The 27,587-nt window shown below is 38.1% G+C and overlaps 1 protein-coding gene across 1 annotated transcript in view; it reads left to right on the top strand.

Annotated features, from left to right (window-relative positions):
- Positions 1-715: 715 nt before the first annotated feature.
- Positions 716-27,587, top strand: part of LOC115441790 (ski oncogene) — an 80,949-nt gene continuing 54,077 nt past the window's right edge. Inside the window, exon 1 of the mRNA XM_037437185.1 lies at positions 716-1,989. Within this exon, the coding sequence (XP_037293082.1) occupies positions 1,135-1,989 (855 nt within the window). The 5' untranslated portion in view covers positions 716-1,134. The remainder of the gene's footprint in view (positions 1,990-27,587) is intronic.

Genomic DNA, 27,587 nt, shown 5'->3' with positions numbered 1-27,587 from the left:
GGCCAAAAAGCTTTGTGCATACACTGTTGTGTTCCTGTTTAAAGGAAACGGTGCCCATTGTCATTATATTACTTAACATTTAATACTATAGGGTGATGAGCGCAGTGCAATGCCATACACTGTTTTGTAATTCAGTTTTGTGTGATGTTTCTTTCTATTACGGAGAGTCGTGATACCGTCAAATGAGCGGCTGACTCTTCTTGTCATTAATTATTACAAAAAAATTTAACGTTAAAGTATAAGTACTAATCATATTATTGTTGAAATTTAAAACCAATAATTTAGATGCATCCTGGACTGCGTACAAATATAATTATTTCTTAACCGTAACTGAATGCTATAACACTTCAAGGTTGGTACTAATCGTAAATAGTAATAGATATTATTATATTCAATATTATATTTATTGTGGACTGTATGTATCTATGCTATTTTTTAATTTATGATATAACCAAAAGGTTAGAAAAATTACTACTAGTTTAAAATGGGCTTAACAATGTTCTCAAAATAACGTAAATGTAATGTAAAATTCTTAAAGAAAGGGAAATATTTTTTCTGATCTTTCGTAATAAACTAATCTTTGAGTCAGGCGGTCCGCGGCTCGCGCCGCCATTCTGGATATTTTGACGGGAAGGTCGGTCACGTGACTCGCCGCGGCGAGGGGTGAGGCGCGCGGGCCGCGGGGCGCCGGCTAGACTCTCCAGTAGCCGAGCCATCCGTCTGCTGCTTTGACTGCGGCCGGTCGCGGGAATCCACGCCCCGGTCGCGCGCGCTCACTCACTGATTACGTACGGGATTGAATCGATGTTTGGTGTGTTTTGTTGAGTAAAATTAAAGTCTAACAGTGGGCTCGTTAGATTTCTGGCTCGAGCCAACGGTTTTTAACCAAAAAGTGCGACGGTCGGGTGACAAACGGAGGACGATCGCGTATTATTTTTCGCACGGGCGGCGCGCGGCGACGGGGCGGAGAAGCCGCGCGCGGGCCGCTCGCGCTCGGCCGGGCGGCGGGCCGTCGCGACGGCACGCTCGGTAGACATGTTTCGATCGCGAGCGGAGCGCGTCGCGCTCGCCGGCGCGTAGGCTCGCTCGGGACATGCGCCTGCCGAACTCCAGTGCCGGTGGCGCGGACCGACCATGGACGTGGTGACGCCGCACATCACTTCCGTATTGAAGACGTACCAGGCGAGCGCCCCGCGCAGCCTGCAGGGCCCGGGCGGGCGCGCGCCGCGCGGCCCCGAGCCGCCGCGAGCGCCGCAGCCGCAGCCGCCGCCGCCCGCCGCGCCCGCCGCGCCGCCCATCCTGCTCGCCGCCGACCCCGAGCTCGGCGAGCGCGGCGAGACCAGGCTCGAGGGAGAGCCCATCTCCTGCTTCAGCGTCGGTGGCGAGCGACGGTTGTGCCTGCCGCAGATCCTCACTTCGGTGCTCACCGACTTTACGCTGGAGCAGATCAATCGCGTGTGTGACGAGCTGCAGATATACTGTTCGCGCTGCACGCCGGAGCAGCTGCACGAGTTGAAATCGACGGGCGTTCTGCCGCGCTCGGCGCCCTCCTGCGGGCTGATCACGCAGACGGACGCGGAGCGGCTGTGCGCCGCGCTGCTGCACTCGCCGGCGGCGGCGCGGCCCCACAAGTTGCCGGGCTTCCGCGTGTACCACGAGTGCTTCGGGGGTGCGCGCGGCGTGTGCTCGACGGAGGCGGCGCTGGTGCAGTGCAGCGAGTGTCGCGCGCTGTACGCGCCACGCCGGTTCGTGTGCCACTCGCATCACGCGGAGCACCGCACGTGTCACTGGGGGTTCGACTCGTCGCGCTGGCGCCGGTTCCTGCTGGTAGCCGACGAGGAGCTCGACAAGGACAAGTGCGGCGCGCTGCTGGACGAGCTGGCGGCGCGGGAGGAGGCGGCGCCGCCCGCCGCCCCCGCCGCGCCCGTCCTCGCCGCGCCACCACCCGCGCCCACTCTCAAGCACCACCTGCCCTTGAAAAGGAAACAGGTACGTGTTCCTTGTGCTTGTGCTGTAGCCGCGCGTCGATGTCGCGTCCGCCGCTGGGCCCGCGAGCCTGCGAGAGCGGCACCGGCAGCGTCCGTAGCGCTTTCTACAATACGTGTTTAATATTAACAAGACGTACAACGCGGTGCACCTGATACATTATTAATTGATCCTTCACTTTTGTATCGACGATAACGCCGGTGTTTACTGGAAAAATCAGCATACGGGCTGTGCGCTACTGAATTCTTATCTTATACGATTCTTATTGGAATTACATATCACGTATTGTTATGTCTCGTGTATGAAGATCTAAAAGAAATTTACATTTGAATGAACAGTCACTCGAGAGGTTATACCCATTGTTATCTAGACTAATTTAATATTGTACATAGCAAAATGAATGTTTGTACAAAGTAATCATTTATGAGCTCTACCTACCGTAGCGTCTTAAATGATTTTTATTTCAAGACCAAACGACAATTACATTTTTTACATAAACATACTCATATCCTCTTAAGACGTATTAACTCGTCACCCGGAACATAAAGCACCAATAAGACGTAATAAGACGTCGCAGAGCTAATGCGCGCGCTGTGGCGCGGGGTAGTGTGGCTGTAGAGTACTGCAAACATGACATTGGCCTTCTGTGGCCATTGTCCATCGGCGCAACTCTATTACAATGCAACTAATAATAGCAAATATATCGCTGCCAAACGTTCAGTACAACACTTACGAATATGGTTATCGTACAACCAAGATATCTATTAAAAATTCTTTACTGCTTACTGTCCCGCATTAAATTACTTTTATAAAAGTTACGTACAATCTATGATGTTTTTGGCAATAATAACCCAAAATGGGAACAGGTATTAGTATAGTCTACGTTTTTGGTATATAATATCAATATATACATTTAACCATTTTCTCTAAGACATACGTTTAGATATACTAAAATAATTAACTGAACCTATTATAGAACGCTTTGTCAAATCGACCGAAATGATAACCTCTATGAAACCCCGACCTCTCAAACTCGGTGGAAACTGGATTAGACGGAGATATAGTTCATTGTAATGCTTTAGAAGCCACTGGATTTTAGATTATTAAGTACAAAATTACTGCTAGCTTTATAGAGATTTCTATAGAGATGACTTTAATACGTAGCTTACTCGATAAAGAATTAAAATAAAAAAAAAAATGCGTTTTTTTAAGTAAATAGAAATAACTTGGAAGAATGGAAGTACATATTATATGTCTAGATAATACTAATACAAATTATGGAACGTAGTCAACTCTTAAATCCATTTTGTTCTACACGTTTCGCTAATAACACAATATTGATAAAAGAAAATAGTTTTTAGCCATGAACTTGTCAGCTTTACTCACGTAATGTTATGGACGTAAATTATATATTGTTTTGGAACTGTTTCATATCTAAATATAATTCAGAGGACGGCATAATTGTAGCAACTGGACAACTTGGACCCCACTCGGCTTACCATCAGGTGCAGTCACTTTGACGCGCTCGCCTTTAAATAATAATAGTAAAATGGCTGTTTTAGTCCTTGACACATGTACATATCATAGCAATGCTCTGTATCTTTAGAACTACATAGTTAACATACACAACTATTAATCCCAGTGTGGTTTATATCAGGAAGGAAAACCGTTTCTATGATATCGCCTCTGGTTGCTATTAGTTTCTCATTTAATTAAATAAATAAGTCGTACTTTTTTGTTATTGTCGTAAGTTCCTTGGTCTTTTTGTAATAGATTCATATGGCAAATGATATTACACAACGCAGGTCATTGGTAATTTTTTGTTATTACGCATTTTCTCCAATTTCCGGCCTTTTTCCTTTTGTGTTATCTAATTCTTAATCTCTTGATAGATTTATGGTACTCTGATAATATTAAGCCAACTATCTATACTATTGTATAAGGGTAAAGAGAAGTGACTAATGGTGAAATTTTCCCAAAGGATACCCGTTACAACATATAGGTACTAATATGCAATCATTCTGCATATCATTATAAATTAGATTCTACAGAAATTCTATATACAGGGAACCCGAAAGGAATCAAGATATGTACCTTCGCCACTGGTAAAGAGTTACTCCCTTATTCATAGACGTTTTTTATCTAACGACGGAGCAAAGCTGTGATTACAAGTCTGTTTTTCAGTGCTGTCGGCAGGGCAGCCTTCGCAATGCGTAGACACAGGGCCATTATGATTGGCTGATATTGTTGTATCTAATATTAGCCAATCACAACGGCCCTATGTCTGTTTCCCAGTGCTTTTGGGTAATGAGAAACAGACTTGTTATCACAGCATTACTCCGTCCTTAGATAAAAAACGTTTATGAATAAGGCTAGTTTTTATTCGTTTGGACGAATTTCTATAATTATTGGTCCCATACTGAATAATACGAAGCTATTAATATCCATACATACTAAATATAATTTAGCATCTGCAAAATATGCAATTAGTAATGAAATTTTCATCTAAAAACTCCCTGCAGCTTAAACTTATTTAGTATTACCTTAATTACCATTAGTAAAAAACAATCAGTAATCATATTTTGAAGTTTTACAAACGTCATATTGGCAATACACGTCTTTCTCGGAGATACGTTATCGTGTTACATGACGTTTGATGCGCATGAGTCGGTTTGCTCGGTTTTTATCTGGTTTAGATACTATATAAAATTGGTAGATATGGCCTTTGACTTCAATTCGTTTACTCCTATTTCTGTGGCATTAAAATAAAAAAAAATATCTGTGTATTAAATATTATATTGTAGGTGTAAATTTTGTTATGAGTCCTTTGTTATCTGAAGTAAATAAATAAATAAAAAATAATAATAATATGCGACTTTTAACCCGATGTCGCGGTGTGATGTATATTATATGATCAAACGAACTTCCCCGATGTGAAGTTCGATCATTATTATATGAGGCGCTTCATTCGAAGATATGATCTGAATACCATGTAGTACCCCCTATTTACCAGGTAACACCGCACAATTTTTAGAGTAGGTAACATAAAAAACTAAATAATAATGTTTCCGGTTTACCCTTCCCTACCTCGTCCAGTATTCTGAAGCCTCGAGCTCATTTTTCAGAGTTTAGGCAGATGACGAGCTTACAAAACTTTCTTGCCTTGGGATGCATATAGGGAGGGAGGGTGATCATATCTTCGAATGAAGCGCCTCATATAATAATGATCGAACTTCACATCGGGGAAGTTCGTTTGATCATATATTATATTTCCTCGCTTCATTCTTCAGATATGATCTGAATACCATGTAGATGTTAAGAGATGAAAGTTTTGGAGAAAGAAGAACGAAAACTATTGTACTACGCTTTATTTTGATTGAGTTTAGACTTATAGTTAGGTTAACAAAGTATTTATATAATTAATTATACAATTCTACTTAAGTATTAATTACAAATGTATATTATGGATCAGTCTTTTATGTATTTGATAATTATAATTAATTACAGATTTGCTGAAAGGCAAACGGTTCTAGCAAATTCGCCTTCGTCCGTAACAATTCTATTATAGAATCGGGCAAAGGAGTTAGATGAGCTAGACCATCCGGCGGTTTTCCGAATGGTATCGATATTTAAACCAGCGAGATTAGCAGCTGACGTGGACGCGTGTCGGGTGCTGTGAGCACCGAACACGTCAATGTTAACGCCGCTCTCGTACAGTACTTGTTTCACCCATCTACTGAGGGACTGAGTGGTGGCAGCTTTGTGTGGCCGTCTGTAGGTTAGCAAAAGATTATTAGTGTTCTCAGGTCGAATATTACTTGTGAAAGAAATATAATCTGAGAGTGCGGTCGCAGGACAAATACTTATATTCTCTCTAAAGTAAGGTAAAAATAGAATAGGTTGCTGCCTACCTGGTGCGGAAGTTTTAATTATATCTGTAATTTTAATCTTCGCACCGTCTCGTGAATACGATACGTTTTCGAGTTTAATGAGCGAAAATGTTTGCATTCTGTGTGCAGTACATATTGCTAGCAAGATAACTAGTTTTTTAGTAATTTTTTCCAGTGATATCTCGCTATTGGGAAACCAAGTTGATACTAAGTTTAGGACTAGTTGAGGATCCCACGTATTATGGTATTTAGGCTTAGTGGGTCTTAATTTATATGCGCCTTTCAGGAGACGTTTTACACGACTGTCTGAGCCTATGTTATTATGTAACACGGCTGATAATGCTGACCGATATGTGTTTAGACTTCCATAAGCGCAACCATTATTAAACTGTTTTGTTAAAAAGGTGAGAACAGATGGTATTGATGGATCCATTACTTCTATCTTATTAGCCACCAAACCTTTAAACACGAATTATACTGTTTAATTGTGCTGTCCGAGAACGATGCTAGCATCAGTGTTGACGATTCTGTGCAAGCGCCGTGCCGAATGAACGCCCGCCGGAGAGCCTCGCGACACCCAGGGTAAGGTTCTTGTGTAAGGGATGGTGATCTCTGAAATGTGATTGTAAGAGATATTTGTTAGGGTTCAAATAAAGCACATCTGAGACTATCAGGTTCTGCAAGAGAGGAAACCAAGGTTGTGATGGCCAGTAAGGGTAGACCAATATACCGTCGGCTTCATCGTCGATGATTTTTCTTAGACATCTTAGAATAAGAGAAAAAGGTGGAAAAGCATAAAAGTAGTCTAAGTTCCAATTTAGTGTGAAAGCATCTACAGCTACAGCATCAGGGTCCTGTTTCCATGAAACCAATTTCCTGTATCTTGCAGAGACATGTATCTCTGAACTTCGAAGTTCTAGGTAGATCTACTGTTTGAAGCAGATTCAAGTGAGCGAAAAAACGTCTCCATTCTGATGATTCGGTTTTGCTATCAGTGGCGAAGACTGAAATTTTCCGAAAGTGAAGCAACCTAATATAGGTAATGAATGCGTTAATGCCTGCAAATCGTTGTAATGATAATTAGATTTTACATAAATTATACAAAAGGAAGCCGGTAAGAATCGAGTTATATGGACCTTTCGCTACTGGTTGCTATAAATTTAAACAAAATATTTAGTGTCATTCCGTACATTACTTTTATGTACCAAAATACTAGCTTATTCAGATAAGCTTGTTTTACTTTGTAAATATCGATTCTATTTTTAGAATTCATTTCCATTGGGTACAGATGGATATTTTTTCATGATAAAAATATTGACATCGAAACAAACATTGATATATAGTTTATTCGATTGTGTAACAAAAAGGTTACATATTTGCATGCAATGTATTTGTATACAATCATATCAGTAAAATGTTCCGTGCACAATATCGCTTTATGCTTCCTACTGTGCGCATGCGGCGCAATCTCCTCAATTCTTTGGCGGATGAGAGATGGTGTGTGTATGCAATTGGTTCTCTCGTATTATTAAAAAGCAGGTGTGGATAAGTGGGTTGCGCTTGTGCCGGATTACGTTTTCAAAACTTTTCTCGAAATTTTAAATTCCGATGATCATTTTTAATGTATTAAAACGGACAGAAACTATAGTGAATGAATTTGAACCCTATAACTGTTCTGGTAAATGGGATCATTAAGAAAATCGAATGTTTTTGTCGACTTGTTTGTATCTCCTTTGTGATATCATAATATTCTATTTCTATACTAATATATTAAAGGAAATGTTTGTGAGTTTGTTTATTTGTAAGTCTGTACGGGGTAATCTCTCGGGCTACTACTGAACTGATTTTGAAAATTCTTTCACTAACAGGAAGCCACATTATTCCTGAGTGCTACAGACAACTCTTTATCCCGGGATAAATATTGTTCCCGGAAAAATTTCCACGCGGAAGCCGCAGGCAAAAACTAGTTTATTATATTCCGATTAATGTAAAGGTTAGAGACCTCTGGCATTATGATGCAAGGACCATCATTATTACAAGACTAAAATTGCATAGTTATTTATCAATTAGTTGATTTGAAAGTCTTGGTATTCCCTGCATACGTAAGTTGTATTATGCCATGAATCATTCATTTAGCCCTTGGACGTGATAACACGTTCGTATACGGGTGTATAAATATAATAAACAAATATACTTATAGATTATTATCGAAAGAGAGTAATTTCGACAAAGTTTGGCATGTGTGCTCGGCGTGGCAACAGGCTCGCCTCCTATGACGTCATGGGACGGAACACTCATGGCGAAGGGTGCCCTGGTTGTGCCTCTGCAGGCCCTTTTGGGAGTAAATGCATGATAAGTATGTGAAAGAGGACAATTTGGCAGCTTTCGTAAAAGGCTCTACTTGGATTCCCGCACCAAAACATTTGCGTAATTTTGATAGACCCCGGGCTCCAGTATCTCAGCGTATATTGTGGTTTGGTTTTTTTTTATTCACTCGAATTCTACCAATTCGTATGTTATTAGACGAAACGTTAACTGTTTTTAGTAATGTAAATACGTTATTGGACTTAAGATAAGTATCAGACTGTGTCACTCTGGTATTAAGGTCTGTGGATTTTTAATAAATAGTTAAACCCTATTCACAACAGATAGTATACCTTATTTGTAACGGGTATAAGTGTCGTTTTCCATAATTCCCACTCCATACAACCACATCAATAGAGCATAAACGCACCGCAGCTGCGTTTTCCTAGTATTTTCATTATTTTCCGTTCATTGTAATGGACACCGGACTACAGTTAGCCAATCTGAACGTAATTCGCTACCGTAACGCTAATGTTAGCTTCATATCAGGAATTACATGCTACGTGAGCTTGGGGCCTTGTTTCAAACTTTTTATAAACGTGTTGCAGGAATTATTATAGTACTAAATGCGAGCGACTCGCTTAAGTTTAAACCTATGAACTAGGTACACCACTAACTGTCCCACTCAGGGATGTCAATTTAATCGATTTAAAACATCATTAGTGGTTTTGGAATTTATTTCTCGAAGAGGTCTGAATTCAAATTTCAAAAGCCATCTTTTTATAATTCTGTTTAGTGAAATAGGCGTTAATTTTCGCCTTGAATGAAAATAACCGGTTTACGAAATCTCTGTGCGATAAAAACTTCGATGTACAAAACACTATGGTACTGTCGCGTGAGATATTAAATTGTCCAGAAAATGCAGTGTCTTCCGTGTCCCACGTGCACTCTGATCAAAGCCTAAAATACCAGCAGGTCATCGAACCCAACGTGATGGGAATATATTAAACGTACATAGGTTCTTCACGTGTCTTTCCGTCCTTCAAGTACAGTCATCCACATAAGTAGTTAAACAACTTCAAACCTTCAAATCGTCTACACTTGTGTTCCTACCAAATATTTTTACCAAAAATAAAATAATGAGATTTACTGTACTTAAAACGAAGGCAAAATTAATAATTTAAACTTCACGTTTATAGGCGATTTTAAGTTTTAAATTTATGCACACTTTTGTGGCTGACTGTACAAGAAGCAAAAGGGTAACCATTTGCATCGCGGCCCTTAATATTAATCAGTTTGAATGTAAACAATGTTTGTTGAGGCTTTGTATGCATTTAGGCAGCTAATTACAGCCGTTATGGCTTAATTAGTGACATCATGCAAACGTGGATTATATTTTAAAGCTATTTCGATTCCATTTAGAATTATGATGAAAACACCGGCCTTACCAGGTTCACCAACCTTTCATAAAAAGATACCTGAGTATGTATGTTTTGAGGATATCTAACTATGAAATGGTTACATAAAACATGTTTGGAGTTCTTCAAAGTTTACGGTAAATGTGTTCTAGGATGGTTGAGTCATCTATACTGACAACACTGAATCATAGACTGTGCAACGATTCTAATGCAAGCCATTTAAGACAAAGGCAAAACTATAATTCGTTTTTTTTATTGCTTTGAATGACGAGATGAGCTTGCCGTTCGCCTGATGGTAAGCGATACGACCGCCCATAAACAGTCGAAACACCATCCAACACCTTGAATTACAAAGTATTGTTTGGTATTCCACTGCGCCATGCTGAGACATGAGATGTTACGTTTTATTATGTCCAGTGGTTACACTGATTACAATGTCCTTCAAACCGAAACACAACAGTGATTACACACTGCTGCTTGATGGCAGAAATAAACATTACGGTGGTACTTACCCAGGCGGACTCTCACTTATGAGAGACCTACCACCGGTAAAATATGTAAGTATTCGTGGTACAGTACTGTTGGAAATAACGTTTATCATCAGCCTAGCAACTTATCTCTCATTTATATAAAATCTCCATACTGTAATAGTCGTGTACGCATCCTACTGTAGGTCCAACTATGTGGAAGCACATTAGTCATTGTTTTGACTTCGACAAAACACTTGTGATGCATAAACGTGGAGAGTTGCGTCGTATTTTATCTAATGTTTGAATATAGATGTTATATAATGTAGCATTAGGTTTTAGCTTCGTAGCGTTAATTTTTTAATTAATTTTTTTTCTTTTTTTTTAATTGCTAGAGGTATATTTCTGGTGTTCGTCGCGAAAAAACAAATCCGTTGAATATTTTGACTATGCTTTACCATAAAGTCCAGAGGTCCTTTGCCAAGCGAGGATGTGTGTTCTTTATTTTTGCTGTCGTTACCTTTAAATATAATTATTGTCTACAAAAATAGCTCATTCAAGTTTTTAAATGTCTAAGAGCGAGTTGAACAACTTCTACAAACCAAAAATAGCAAGAAACTTTAAAATTATACAAAATGTGCAGCGTTTACAAGCGTAGACTTTAGAGCTTGCGTTACCTAGAAACCATCTAGCGAGACAGTGGATAAAATCTGCAATAAATATAATCTCTTCAAGAAATTTAATTTTCTTGCTTCTCGGTTTATTTTCGTTATTTTAAACTACAAGTTATCTAAATGGCCGCCTTCTTGGGACATAACCACGTCCTACTTGGTGGCAGTGGGCGATATAAAATAAGCTATTTATTAAAACTTATTCTCTACAAAGTATCTTCAATCTCAGATTGTTTACCTCACAGCTTTATTGCTCATGGGGTGGGCAGAGACACAATTATAGTGAATCGCGGTGGCTTATTTTTTGTTATATGATGAGGCACGCCAGTCGCCATTTTTGGAACTAATACGTATAAATTGGGAGTTTTGGAAATGGGAACTAACAAAAAAAAATTTTTGTCTGCCAAATCTCGATGCTTAGCTTTTGCTCGCCTTCTCGCCCAGATGAAAAAGATTTTACGGGAAAAAGACTTTATATTTTCCTGGGATAAAGGTAGCTCAGCACTCAGAAAATGTAGCTTATTATTAGTGAAAAAAAAAAACAAAATCAGTTTAATAGTTCCTAAGATTCAAACAAACATTTCAGCTTTATATAGTATAAATTGATTTTACTTTATTTAATCTTCAGCCAGCTTTAAATTAGGAGACGCGAAATTTTCCGCCGTCTCGTTTAGATGTTTAAAAACAAGCATTTCCGAGAAACGCCACGCGGACCACTGTTATGTCGCTAATAAGAACATTTAACAGTTTTCAAAGTGTTATTCATTTTACGGTTCTACTAGTAATGTGGAAAGGTTTCACACCTCGGTAGTCACTTTGTACAACGCTTATGCTTTGCGGTTTTATTAAATATGCTTTGGTGTCGTTGTACTGCGCGGTACGATACCGTTTTGAGGTCTTAGGTTCGAATCCCGGGTCGAGCAAAATGATATTGGGTTTTTTCTTGGATTTCGTACCCGATATGGTGACAAGCTCGTCACATCATGGGTCGGAATACATTTGACGAAAAATGGGTTCCCTGGTTACATCCCTGCTTACCCCTTCGGAGATAGAGGCATGGTATACGTGTGTACTAGATATAACCAGTATAGGATTATAGATATAGATATAGTTATCAGTCGAACGTAAACCAGTCATCGTATATCTATCAACATATCAATGTAATTTGGGTTTTTCGCGATTTGGACGATATGTCGTAAAAAAAAAATGAATTTGCAGTTTTTAAAGTATATTTTATTTTATCGTACAATTTATTTAATAAGAAAACCATTTTTTTTTATTGAAGCTAGCTTTTGTGCGCTCTCCTCGCGGAAAGATGTGTAGTTTTACAATGGATGATAGAAACATTAGGTATTTACATTGAGTAATTACAAATTTGTCACTATCTACTACTAATACGAGTATATGAATAATCTGATTACATAATTAACCGGTTTACAATATATGAAGATTCTTATTACGTTTAGATGTACCCAAAATATTTATATATCGTTTTCGCGTCCATTTGCACTATACAATCCAACATGGCGCCGATTGTTCTAGTACATTCGTGTTAGAAAATCATCTCAAGCCTTGAAGGTATCCCGAAGAGAGTTGATTAACAATCCGAGCGCCTGCGCATATAATTAATATGCGATGCATGCACGAATCAAACGTCGCAGAGCGTATCTGTTCGCTATATACCTTCGATTCCAATTGTTTGATTGAAGAAGGGCGCAATCAGTCAAATCGAATTGTAGGGGATTTGATTAACCGCCATTAGCTTTCTGATGAGGATGATCAGTGATCACAACACCCAGGAACTCGTAATAGTAAAGTAATCTAATTTGTTCGTGACCATATAAGAAGTGTGGATTTTGAGGTTATTATAGCCACTTGACAGTAAAACGCAATAACTGCTTCAAGTCGGTCTTCTGTGCCAGTGGTAGCCAACCAGTCGAGCTGAGAGTACACAACTACATAAATATTACATATACCATTATATTTATGCACGTGATTTAGAACAAGTATCTTATCACAAGTGATTAGCAAGGTCACTACAGATGGTATCAGTAGTTCTTCTTTTCCGATTTATTGCAAATTGGTTGCCACCTGCCTCAATCAATGATTAATCAAAAAGTAATTCTTGTATATCATAAATACTTATTTGGTGAAAAAAAGTCTTCTCGTATGCGAAGGGCTGTCTGGATCGTAAAGTCTATTTCTAGCGCCAAGCAGCAGTGTGTAACATTGTGCTCCGGTTTGAAAGACATCATAGCCAGGATAATAACTGGGGATGCTTCTTCTTCTCAGTCGTACACTCCTGGCAGAGTGGTCGTGGTTATGGATTGTCTGAAAAATTTATTGCGACTTTTGCGAGACTTCTCCATCTCTCTCTATTCTATTAACTGGGGGTTATGAGACCCCATATCAGGGCGACGATCGCAGTGAAGTACCACGCGATACTTTGCAATTCAAACTTCAATATTTTGTTGGTACTGGTCATAGGCGATAGAATCGCTTACCACCAGGCGAACTTATGCTCATCTCGGTAAAAAAACAAATGAAAACTTCTTGATATTCGTGTGAAATAATTGACGTATGACCAGTATGAACAACGAAAGACCGACAGGGATGGTCGACGCTCATCTCAGGATACCTACAGTCAGCAGTGGACGGCGACAGGCTGATTAATTGATTGATTGAACAAAGAAAATACACATTGGTGAACAACGAAAGACCGACAGAAATGGTTGACGCTCATCTGGAAGGCCTACGTTCAGCAGTGGATGGCGACAGGCTGATTGATTCATTGATTGATTGAACAAAGAAAATACACATTTTAAGTGATTAGCTGTAACAAATTAACCTGCAATTTTGGCCATGGTTTCTCAATACTCTCACCTGTTGGTGAGTGTTATTACCAAAGGACTCGGAGTGGCACTCAGCCGGTAATTGCTGCTTCCGAGAACAACTTATGGTGATTTCTGTAAACGCTGCTCGCACCCATGGCGGTGTATTTAGAGTGAAAATGCATATTTAATTCCGCAAATTGATTTGTGCGAAGTATTTTGTGATGGGATATTAATTGTGAAAACGCACGGAATCGTGAAAGTTAATGCTTTTTTTTTAATTTTGCACATGCGATTTCCAAACTGTGCTTTATTTTTTATTATTAACGTTATTCATACTGGTACTTCAAACCTTATTGTTTTGTTTCATAATGGTGTGTGTAAAATATATGTAGTTACATAAATAGCAAATTCTTGCAGCTCCGCCCACGTATGTCTGTTCTTAAGATAAAAGGTAGCCTTTTATACTCGGAGATGATACCTTATTAACGAAAAAAAGACCTCTTTTTTATTGCTTTGAATGACGAGACGAGCTTGCCGTTTCCCTAATGGTAAGCGAACAGTAGAAACACTATCCAACACCTTGAATTACAAAGCATTGTTTACTATTCCACTGCGCTCGCCATTCTGAGACGTAAGATGTTAAGGCTCATTATGTCCAGTAGTTACACTGGCTACAATGTCCTTGAAATCGGAACACAACAGTGACTACAAACTGCTGCTTGGCGAAAAAAATCGACATTGTGGTGGTACTTACCCAAGCAGACTCACATATGAGAGATCTACCACCAGTATTCTAATTATCTCACCATTCATATCCAAACTCAGAAACTTCTCAACGTAAACACTATACATGTTTCCTGGCGTCTCGACAATCTCAGCAGTTGATAACGCTGACAGAGCAATGCAATAAATCCTCGACGCAAGCAATGCCTAAGGCTGGATAAAACATAGCACTGTTTGTATCTTATACATTCGTGCCGACAAGCCCACCGCGCCGTCCAATCACCACGTTATATTGCGTTGTAACAAGGACTCTGTTATAATGACTTAAATAGCTATGTGCGTCGGAGACACACCTCTAGGCTACCATTTATAGGTATTATAAAACAAAGTCCCCTTTTCTGTGTCTGTATGCGATTTTCTCAAAATCTACTGAACGGTTTTTTATGGAGTTTAGTATGGAGAAAGTTTAAAACCCTATGATGGTTAAAGGCTACTTTCTATCCCGGGGAAATATATAGCGGGACTTTTATCCCGGAAAACTTCTTCAAGCGGGCGTAGCCGCGAGCAAAAGCTAGTCTAGTATATGAAGATTAAAAGGACTTTTACAAACTTTTATATTTATTATATTATTTTGACTTTATCGTTACCAGATTTCTTCCCATCTTTTATTTATTTCCTGCTTGTTTAAAATCCACCTGATTTTAGTGCTCCTTGTTACACTACGTAACTTTGAGATTTCCCATATAATTTTCTTTATTTTTTATTAATCCGATTAATGAAAGGAGTATCTCCTTCGTCTGATGATGATCAAAATCATAATACCATTCTGGACTTTGGATTTTACGTGCAACAAGCACTGTATTCTACCAGATTTGATGAGACATTGAATAAAATTGTTGTAATGCCTAGTAACAACACTATCACATAATTAAGTTTACTCTTTCAAATTACAGATAACACATATACCTACGGTAAGTATTTATCGAGAATATTTTACTGATAATCGGTTCTATCGCAATATCAATTTAATTTTTCACTCTTCTTAAGTTCAGAATTTCTTTTACTGCTAGGGGGAGGCAGCCTTATAGCATTGGATATATACTTAGTCTGGCCATAAATACTGTTACACTTAATTATAAAAAAATATTACATTTGAATTTCGAATCTGTCATTTTTATACGATTGTTCATTGTGTTTTCTCATTTTGGCGCCAATACATTGTAAAATATTTTGCGATATTAAAATGGTGTGGGGTGATAAAGAGAACCGAATCGCTGTGATAGCATTACACAAAGTAGGTATGGAGCCAAATGCAATTTTTAAAACTCTCCATACACTTGGTATTAGTAAAATGTTTGTGTACCGGGCTATTAATAGGTACAATGAGACCTCCTCTGTTTGTGACAGAAAAAGATCTGGCCGTCCACGTAGTGTTCGTACGAAAAAGGTGGTCAAAGCAGTAAGGGAAAGAATTCGAAGAAATCCTGTCCGAAAGCAAAAGATTTTATCTCGGGAAATGAAGATAGCACCTAGAACCATGTCGCGTATTTTAAAAGATGACTTAGGACTTGCAGCCTATAAGAGACGCACTGGCCATTTCTTAACTGATAATTTAAAGAAGAATAGGGTGGTAAAATCGAAACAACTACTGAAGCGGTACGCAAAGGGAGGTCACAGAAAAATTTTGTTTACGGATGAGAAAATTTTTACAATTGAGCAACATTTTAACAAACAAAATGACCGTATTTATGCTCAAAGCTCTAAGGAAGCTTCCCAATTAGTCGACAGAGTGCAACGTGGACATTATCCGACTTCAGTGATGGTTTGGTGGGGTGTTAGCTATGAAGGAGTGACTGAGCCATATTTTTGTGAAAAAGGTATCAAAACATCGGCACAAGTGTATCAAGATACCATTCTTGAGAAGGTAGTTAAGCCCCTTAACATCACCATGTTCAATAACCAAGTATGGTCCTTCCAGCAAGACTCGGCGCCGGGTCATAAAGCTCGGTCCACGCAGTCTTGGTTGGAATCGAACGTTTCGGACTTCATCAGAGCTGAAGACTGGCCGTCGTCTAGTCCCGATCTTAATCCGCTGGATTATGATTTGTGGTCAGTTTTAGAGAGTACAGCTTGCTCTAAACGCCATGATAATTTGGAGTCCCTAAAACAATCTATACGATTGGCAGTGAAGAATTTTCCCATGGAAAGAGTGCGTGCTTCTATTGATAACTGGCCTCATCGTTTAAAGGACTGTATTGCAGCCAATGGAGACCACTTCGAATAAGCTTTTTATATTTTTAATTGTTTTATATTTATGTATTAAACTGACACACTGTAAAAGTAATAAATGTTATTTGCAGTTAACAATTTTCTTTTTTCTTTATTACAATATTTATGGCAAGACTAGGTATATTACAGGACGACTAGAAAATTGCATTTACTTCTGAAAAAAATTCGAATACATTGTATACAGTATACACGACTTTAGTATAGAATGTATACTGTCCCCTAATTTCACCTAAAATAAACTTTATATATAAAAAAAACACGCAATGAGTGAACAGAATATAGTCTTTTACGAGGAGGAACAAAATTCAAAACAAAGTAAGAGCTTATTACTTAAAGCAAGCGACCCCAAAAGGCAGTAACCTTCATAAACTGTTAAACCGCTTTAAAATACAAATTGAATGAATGAATGAAAATTGAGTGAATGAATGTACATGTAGTGTAAGTGGAAGTTGTTAAAAAAATTACAGAATTGCAGTGTTCGTTTATGATGATTCAACACGACAGCGTCCGAGGCAATTGGACGATTTATTAAGAGTTTAGGATGATTTGTCCAGGCTCCGCAAGGCCAACATTAGATCTGTAGATTCTACGTCTGTCTGGATGTTGCCGTCTCTGTTTTGTGGGTTGTTGAGTATTTCCTAAGGAAACTATGCTACCTAAGCGACGACTGAACGGACGATACAGAAAGGTCTATCAACACTAATGTTCGCAGGTTCAAAACACAAGTGCACACACCTTTAACTTTTCTGAATTATGTGTGTATTCATTGTGTATTATCGCTTGCTTTAACGGTGAAGGAAAGCATGGTGAGGATATACCTGAGAAGCGCTATAAGCAATTTGAGGGTATGTAGAGTCTGCAAATTCGCACTACAGCGTGGTGGACTAAGGCCTAATCCTTCTCAGTAATAGAAGAGGCCCGTTCCGAGCTGTCGGACAGTATATAATACAGGGCTGATGTTATTAAAGTATCTTAGTTTAGTCAATTTCTGCCGCAAAACAGCAGCGTGCAAGTAAACTTATGGTTCAGTTGAATTTAAATGACGTGGACTGTATAATTTCATTGCAATATGAGATAAAGCATCCTGTACGGGGATGCCATGCACATAAAAGTGCACGATATTTTATATCTTGGTGTGGTATATGTTTTACCATTATAAGGTTACACTACTCCAGACATAATGGCCTAGAGCAGACGTACCCAGTTTTTTTTCCTCATAAATCCCTTCCACAATTTTGCTGGTTCCGGTGTACTATATTTGTTAGGGTTTGAATAGAAAGTGTATTACAACTACCGTCCAGCCATCGCAGGGGGTTATTTTGGGGATGAACCCTATCAATATTATCTGTCTACATTGATAGGCCTAGTCAAGTCAACATTTTAGTACTTTATTATGAAAACAAATATTTTTTTATGAACCCCCGGTTAAGGATTGTGGACCCCGTCAAGTCTCCCGTGGACCCCTTTGGGTCCACCTGAACCGCTTTGAGTATCAGTAGCTTAGAGTTTTATTTTAATATAAGTTTACGCGCAATACATACAGTTCAAACTTATAGAAAGGAACTTGTATTTCAAAATGTTTGTTATACATTTTTCGCTCGACAATTCGCATTGCATTGTGCGAGATGGTCTATGTGACCTCACTGTGTGCAATTGTTAGTCACTGGCTCGCCCACTTACAGAGCCTCACCTCTCGTACTTAGCCTGTAAAATTGGCATGCAGTGTGGCAGACAGAAGTGTTTGATACGGACACAACAATGGTTTCTACTAGAGTATGGAGAAGCGTTATGATATGTATTGACGAGAGATGATTATCCCTTGGTCACACAATTGTGCCTGTTCGATACCGATTGTAGGATCCTGGAAAGCGACTGATAAACTAAATACCATGGGTAGGGTGGTGGCTGTTTGGCCTGATCCGAATAATCACCATCAATCTTATGTAGTTGTGAACGTCCATCCTTGAGGTTAAAACGCCTCCATAGTTCATTATTTTGACTCCCGCTTTGCTGTGGAAGGAAGTGGACAATTAATATTCCCAACTCCTCCCTATCTTTCTCTTTGATTAATTTCGTTGCGGGATAATGACATATTAGTTTTCCCCGAGACTCGCCGAGCTTCACTGCTCGGTGTCATAAAATGCGTGCCACTGCTGATCCTGGCTTACAGGAGTTGTAGTGGTGGGTGTGAGGGCGCGAAAGTCTCTATCACCATTAGTAAGGGAAGAAGAAATTAATTTAAAACTATGTTTCTAAACGAATCTCAGTCATATTATTAATACAAATGTTACGCAGAAACTGCTGAACAGATTTGCATGAAATTTGGTACACAGGTAGACCATATCACAGGCTATTTTTATGGTAATTTGTTCCCACGGGAAATAACAGAATTTATAGGTTTCTTAAATAGATGGTGCAGTTCTCTCAGATGGCGCTATTAACAGTGTTTTAAGGACGTTTTGACTTTCACGAGCGAAGTCGCGAACAACACCTAGTATTAACTATAAAGAGATTTCATTTTTGAGTTCTTGTAATAATTTTACCTGATATCCCAGGACGTCAACGTTCGAGGGCGGACCAAAGTCATGCAGAGATTTGGTATTCAAAGTTCGGGGATGTGGCAACTGCGTATGGGCAGCCGCAGCGATTATTATCAAACGAATCGTCTGAATATTAAGTTTAAAAAACTTAAAGAAAATGTGAAAGATCAATTTACATGTAGAACAAATTAAAAAAAAAATGATTTTTTTTCCATGCACGGTTAAGTGACTCCACTGTACCTGGTAGTAAGTGGAGTGGGGTCCAATAGAATGTCGATTGACGAGAGATGATTACCCCTCATCATTCGACACAATTGTGCCGGCCTGTTGGAACCGGATATACACTGGCTGATCCCGTGGTGGCACGTGGGCCACTATGGCGGGTTTTAACACCTTGTGTACGGTGGTCGCTATTCGGGCGGATATAAAATATATCCCACCACCGTCAAAAATTTTATTTTAGGCATTCGGTTTTAAGTTGTCTACAAGACATGTTTACTTCAACGGTACGGCCGTGTGCCTTGACAGATGTTATGCAAATAAAATGTCGGTATCTTCAAAACCGTTGGTATTAACAAAATTAATATGAACGTTACGAAGGAAACTAGACAATGTTTTTGTATGATTCTCAAAAACATGCCCCCATATCATGATTCATATTTTTTCAACGTCACGTCTAGATTTCTCATCCACAATACATTGCTACGTGTTATAGCTTCCCCGAAGACGTTTCCCACACGCCGAGGTCATACACGAACCAAGCTGAAATTAAATATAGTATCTTATTTAGTATGCTAACCCTACGTTCGAGAGCACGCAAATTGTATGAATGCCAAACGTACGATTGCAAAGCAACCGACGAATGTAAGAACCCGTCGCAGGTTGCCGTGTCGAACGGTGGTAATAACCTTTCCAATTTGCCCGCGTAAACGTATTCTATAACACGACTCAGTTTGATTGCCAAGGAGTCGTGACGCGTTCGCGCTGGCCGCGCTCCTACGTAATTCCGCCGCGTTGGATGCATGGCAACAGCGATAGACGTGCGAGGGCGACATGCAGACCAGAGTGTAGTTAAAAAACATGGCGGAAAATGTTTTTTTTTTTTGCACATTATCATCGTAATTATTGTGGTAAGTTCATACATCACAATAGTTGGCCACGCTTGCTCTCCGGTACACGCCAACGCGTGCAGTTTTTACTGTCGAGGCCGTGCTTGTAAAATATACGTAATTGCTGCGGTGAAATAAAAATATATTTTAAAGATTAAATTACAATAAGTGAGACATTTTCGACACAATGTATCATTATTTTTATAATGACGCTTATTTGCGTAGCAATGAGTTATATTAAAGAACTAAAGTGCTAATAATGTTCACATATTTTTTGGACGACTGTAAATTGTATTTTTATTATACATGCATTAAAAATATAAAATAATCCTGTAATCTTTATATGAACTTATCTTTGGAGACAGGTGTGCAGCGATCGTAATTGTTGGCATATTTTTGGTAAAAGTATTACAATCCACATGTTATCCGTTTCAATGTACTTTCTTAACTACACTGGGTTTCATTTCGAGTCTTGTTAAAATTGATAATTGTAGAAGACATAAACATAAACTGTAATATGTTATCAAACGGCAAATTAAAACGTACCGGTGCTAGCAACCCGCCTGACACATTAAGCACGAAGTACGAACACTATTATACTTAAATACAGAACCATAAAAATAAACTGCCTTATTTAAATTTCGAATGTGTTCGATACTATATTGGTGGCAACTGGCAAATCAACTAGTTTCCCGGTTCATCGCACTTTTAAAATGTATTTGTGTACATTTGTAAAATAATAACTAGTAATGTAATGTTAAAACGTAACGGTGTGGTGTACGGAATGACAAAAAATAAATATAATATTGACACAAGTTATTTACGTCAACAACTTGTTCCCGGGATGAGTTTGGCACAAACAAGCGGCAAACGGTTTGCACTATCGTGTGAATTCAATTCCACACAACGACTTGTTTGACTGGTTTTTAAAAAACACATGTCAATCGCGTCACTCTCCAGCCCGGAATTAAAAAGAATTTGCAGGGTTGACGATCTTTCACCGGTTTAAACATGAATAGTTGAGATAACATCTATATAAAAATGCAAGCATTAATCCGCAACTATGTTGAACACGTGCAGGGTTGGAAATATTTTAAGTCGTGTTCTCGGTAATGACGTACAATGCGGAGCGTTAAAAATTACTCCGATGACAGCCGGTACACAATTATACCCCAATTATCAGCATGAAACATGCATCAAGTCGGCGGGTGTCCCGCGCGGGAGTCGACGTGGTATGCGCTTACTGACCAAAACGACGTTTACCACAGCTGTAAAAGTCAAATTATAAAAATCTCTTATTTATTATAATCGCTGAGCACGAAATTATATTTAGTTGTAACAAAATTATTTTGCTAAAGAGGTTGAAACATGTTTCTTTATTTCGGAATGAATACTTGGAAACTAAACGATGTATGTGTAGCGATAATTGGCTGTACTTTTTGGCAGAAATGAATTATTTTTTATAAATAAATATGTAAGAAGTAACGTTTAAAAACAATTTGCATAAAAATGTATTTCAAACACATTCACCATATTGGTATTTACTTAATGAAAAAGCTTTACTTTAAACGTTTTGAAAGAGTTTCCATTTCTATACTTGGACTTTATTTCAAGTTTGTGCACCTTCAGTAAACATTTGTCCTTGTTTTGGGTAGATCTAAAAAATTTTTGCTTTTGGCGTAGGATAAGTTAGTATGGGGAATCGCTATATTTTTTAACCGACTTAAAAAAAGGAGGAGGTTATCAATTAGCAATTTTAATTAGATACCGACTCCCAAATTGGTATCCAGTTATGCCTGTTATGTGAAATTATTTATTGGTTTTGAGTGGTTTTTGAAGACGGTTTATTTTTTTGTTAAAATTATTTTTGTCTAACAAGAATACAAATATAAACAAGTACAATTCTTAATTATAAGGCTGACACAAATTTTCTTATTTATCGTCTGGGTTATGTCTAATGACAGTCATTTGTGAACAATTCAAGTCTATTATACGCACGCGTAAAATGCACGTGCCTGTTTTGGCAACAATTGGCGGCTACTGATAAAAATCCGCTGATAATACTGAAGGTTACTCTTCAGTATGAATGTCAGTAAAGGTGCGTTTCCGAACAAGAAGATTGCGGTAAGTGCAATAGGGTAGATTCCTTTATTTGATTTTGTACTTTGTTTTATATGTACCACATAATAAAAAAAAAAATCTTCTGTGAAATTAGCATTAAACTTGTTAAAAAAACTAGGAGTTCTATATTTGAAATACCGTTTTAACTAAATTCTATAGACCGTGCGGATTCTTTTTTTAATATCTTTATTGTTCATAGGTACTAAGAGGGCTCAGTCCATTCTCAACTCAAAAAAACATGCTTATTTAAAACCTCCTTTTTTGAAAGTTGGTATAAAATATATAGAATTGTTCACATTGCGTTATCAAAGCAACTCCATCCGTTTTAGCGACATATCAGCCTGTAATTTGTAATTTTATTTGTTGTTATGTACGAAATCGCACCTTAAATGTAGACTACGCGAGACGTTGACCATGAAAACGTGACTTATCAGTCGGCGGTGCACTTACAGCGCTCGCTGTTTGGAAACATTAAGTTGATTGGACGTTTAGAATCTAGATACTGATACGTCGTCGCTGCATTTAGTTATTTGCGCCTAACCTAGGGCCGGAATTTTAAATTGACCTTTTTATTACTGGAGTAATTTTTTGACGGTTGGACAGCATTGCTGAAGGGTATATAACCCGATTCCTTCCTTCCCTTTCGTAATTTATGTAAAATCTAATCATTAGAACGATTTATTTATGCAAAGGTATAAATGATGTGTCGGGATATGTTTCAGAAAACTTCCACCCTCCGCCACTGTTGGACATTGAGGTAGGGTTCGTTGTCCAGGTCGAGATTTGCAATTCTTTGCTTACTTTAAATACTTTATACAGTGTTAACATGAAAGGATACCAATAATTATTAAAAATAGAAATATGAGTTTGTAACTTTGTAACTAATGGTTTTTGGCGGCATTTTTGATATAGCCAACGGATCCGTTGTAGTGCCGGCCCATTAATAATAATAAGAGACTTAATCGCTGTATTATACAATAATTATGTTAACAGATAGTTTATGCAAATTTTATGTAAGTTGGAGCTGAGATGTTCAACCGTACTCATGTTCATGGCAGCTTTGAATCGGAAGTGTTTTGAATGCTCGCTGTTTTGATTCCTTCCTAACCGAATTTCTAATAAAGGTCAGCCAAGTATGCAGGAGATATTATAGTGCACAAATGTGATTTCATTTATACGGTTCTGTTTTCCAGTCCCAAGTTGGGCGACAATTACTTCGAGTTTTTGATAAAAAATAAGTTATCTAGGATTAGTGGTTGTGCCTGATATTGCAACAGGGTCGTTTCTTATCACAAGATATCACTTCGGAGAAATGCGAGTGCACTTAATACTAGGAGTCTTCTTAACCCACCAAGGATTATTGTAATTAATGGCTATTGTATTTTTTTTACGACTTCAATGAAGTTTTCTTTTTTTTATCTCATCTTTATTTTTTTTGCTTTTTATTTTAAATTGTCTTTAGGAGTGTACGTCGTATTTATATTAAGCTGTGACAAATAAATGTGTTTTCTTTCTTTCTTTCTTTTTTATGTTCAGAGATCATTTTTATCTTGTATTCCAATTATTGCATCAGATTTCGTATATTTTCGGAATGATTCAATTTTAATTTTATTGGTGCAGAACCTTGTAATTCAAAGGTGTAAAGGTGTATTCCAAAAAGGATCGTGGTTTTTAAAGTCAGTTTTATACTATTATAAAGTTTTTATTTTTTGAGATTTAACTGGACAAAAAAAAATAACTAAATCATTTTTAAAACCGGGTATTAAATATTATAATAACTACGTAAATGTTTAACGACGAATAAAGATTTTTATAAAGATAAACTTGAGATGATTATATTTATACAAAACTAAATAATTAAAATGGATCCAAATTGCGCGTGAGTTTATAATGCGTGCAGATATAACAAGATTAGACATAATTTACTTATAAATTAAATCTTCTCTATGATATGACTGGAGACTTAACATATCTATTTAAAAGCAAATATTTAATTTACGCGTGGTTGACTAACTTCTTATACTTCACACGGCTCGAATATCAAACCCAGGACAACACTACATTTTTTATCTTTTATACGAATTTACAAAATAACGCCACTCATACAATATTTAACTGGTGGTAGGTCACCCATATGTGAGAGTCCGCCTGGGTAGGTACCATCGCAATGTCTATTTCTGCCGCCAAGCAAATGTGTGTAGTCACTGTTGTATCCCGGTTTGAAGGACATTGTAGCCAGTGTAATTACTGGACATAATAAGACTTAACAGCTCATTTCTCAGGATGACGAGCGCAGTGGAATACCAAACAATACTGTATAATTCAAGGTGTTGGATGGTGTTTCTACTGTTTATGGGCGGTCGTATCGCTTACCATCAGGCGACCGGCAAGCTCGTATTCATTCCAAGCAATAAAAGAAAAAGAAAGATATTCTTAATCTTCACCTATATAAGGTTTATTATTACACGAACAATGAAAATATGTTCAATAATTCTATGTACTCCAGTAGGCGTGAAACGCGGTCAATACACGTGCGCACTTAAAAATTCATCCTTTGGGAGATTTTTCGCCTACCCGTGCCCCAAAGGGTTTAGGGCTCAACGACCTTTGTGGGTAGATATTGTAAACAATGTTTCCTGTTTTTTAGGTTTATTTTGGTTAGTTTTACTGAACATTTTAACCTACTTCAAAAAAAGGTTGTCAATTCCATATAGGTTTTTGTGTGTTAAATGATCAGTCATGCATTAATAACGTTATTATTTTAGTTTACATAAGCACCACTCTTAGAAGAAAAAAATGAAGTTCCAAGATGTCTTCAGTTTGCATTTTCGGAGCGTAATAAACTTCGTCATGCCATGCTGGTTGAATGATCAGTAAATTATTGTCATTTTTGTAGTATCATCATGTGATACAATTTCCGTCGTAGGTGAAAGCTTTATAGGTTGTTAGAGTAACCACACGTTCGTGGTAATTAGGTTTTGTCCCGGTTCAATCTTGTAAAAATATAGAAGATGCCAAGGGATTTTAAGAATCTTTAAAATATATAATGTTTTTTTAGGGAGCATTTTATTCGAAGACAACAGAAATAGTACATACTTTTATCGTCTAATTTCGCTTATAAAATCTCTTAGTTTAATCATAAATAAGACTAATTACCAAAACACTATATTATAATGAGCTTCTTTTTTCTGCCATCTGCTTCGCACTGTTTGGTATTTACTTTTTTTTCTGTAGCTTTAGTAGGAAAACGAGCAAGCGGTCCGCCTGATGATAAGCAGGATCCGCCGCCCATAGACTTTGTAATGCCAGAAGCACAGCCAAGCCTTGCCTACCGGGGAACCCTATTGAAACCTTACAAACCCTATAAAGTAAACAAAATATCCTACATTTATCGCTAACATGGTGACAGTGTGCATGTGTGTATGGTGACATTTTTCACGTCAGCGCAAAGTTGGGGCGAAATTATATTATTCACGAACCCTTGGGGATGTCGGGGAGGGGGGAGGGGTGGGTAACATGTGCCCGCCTAACTACTTCGTTGATGATTCTATGTACAAGAGTTTATGCATATGTATGGTATGACATGAGTATAGCTATGTTTGTAGATATGTATATGTATAAAGTGAAGACTCTTAAAATAGTCCCTAAAGATATGATAAAATAATTTTATTTACGTTAATTATATTTGTAACGGAAAACATCATGATAAGTTTTTTAGTAAGTAATTTTCTAACCTGAAAGACAAAAAAGTCACTCACATGAGAATAAAATAACGAGACATAAGTAATGATTGAAATATATCCCCGTGCACTCATTTAACATTTTTTTTATTCATTCACGTGTAGTAAATTTATAATTAGTAAGTGAAAACGTCATGTCCATAGTCATCGAAGAATAAGGCGTGTTAGTAATATCACAATTTAACGTTTATTCTGCAAATCAGACTTTTGAACAACTTTAATGTCATTACTTGATTATGAGTGATTCGCAAATTGAGCTGAGGTTAAAAGTGCACCCCCATCTCTGATACATAAGAGACCTCTGTAATCACAATTAAATATTCATAATTGCCTCTGATTGTTGTGTCTTCATTCAATAATAAGTAGACTGTATCGAAGGCCTTCACCACCCAGCCTTCTTTACTTACTTAGCAACGTCTCCTGATGTATTAGTCAATGTTGTTGACAATACCATCCGAATTCAGTTGCCTCTTTAATTTCTGTAGCGACTAAGCTCGCGTAGCGGTCCGTGAGAGAGCTCTCTAGGAAGAGTAGTCCCACTTTGAACGTTGTCGGGATAAAAACTAGCCTATATGTCCTATAATCCAGGACATAATCAGTCTTATAATAAATTCGCAAAGCTATGCTTAGTTAAAACACAAATTTACTCGATCAGCTGTAAGTCAAAACCCGCCATCTTTCCTCTTAATAATATTTAAACTGGGAACCGATGTTTTTGACAGCTATTTAACGATTCTTGATCACCTCTTAACGCTAAAACAAGTTTATAAGTAAGACTGTATATGTTTGCCAAATTACTTCAAAATGCTCAGTGGCTGTGTTTACTACATCCAAACATTAAAAAATCGAGTCATCAAAAATTTACACATATAGTGTTAGTGAGATGAACATACTCCCTCAGATAAGGCGAATATATCGTCCGCAGTGCGTCAGTACGGCGAGGCGGAACGTATTCTCATTACTGAGGCTGGGTATGGCCCTATTTGGGTCAGCCAGGGGTTAGAGGTGTGTGAACACCGCGCCACACGTTCTGTTACTAACTGAAAATGCGCGCGAAAAGAGCGTGGGGGTTCCGCAGGTTTGATACATGACACATAAAAGCTCTTCCGAACTATTGAACTGACTTTGATTCGTATTTCCGTCGTGTTTTTTTTAGTATCAAGAAGCTATATTGTTCTGATTATATGTCTTATTTTACTTCGATCAGAAGTAAGTAATTAATAAATGAGGCTTATTGCACGATGTAATCTGGTTGTAGAAAAATGTTCATTGATTACTTCGCTTTTGATAAGCCTATTAAAACGTCCTACTTCTAAGCTTATAGTTCTCCCAAATTCTCATAAAGGATCTTTTCGAATCATACTTGAACTCTAGCTCATGAAGATTCAGTAACTTGACTTGCTACGAGTTGTTATTGTTTACGGGCAGTCATCCTGTCAGTGACTCGCCCAGGACGTATAAAAATGCCCGCTGAACTCTAAAGCAGTTGCTAATT

This window comes from Manduca sexta, chromosome 10, assembly GCF_014839805.1.
Source record: "Manduca sexta isolate Smith_Timp_Sample1 chromosome 10, JHU_Msex_v1.0, whole genome shotgun sequence".
Taxonomy (NCBI): domain Eukaryota; kingdom Metazoa; phylum Arthropoda; class Insecta; order Lepidoptera; family Sphingidae; genus Manduca; species Manduca sexta.
Note: the sequence above shows the minus strand (reverse complement) of the source record. Positions and strands in the feature narration are given on the sequence as shown.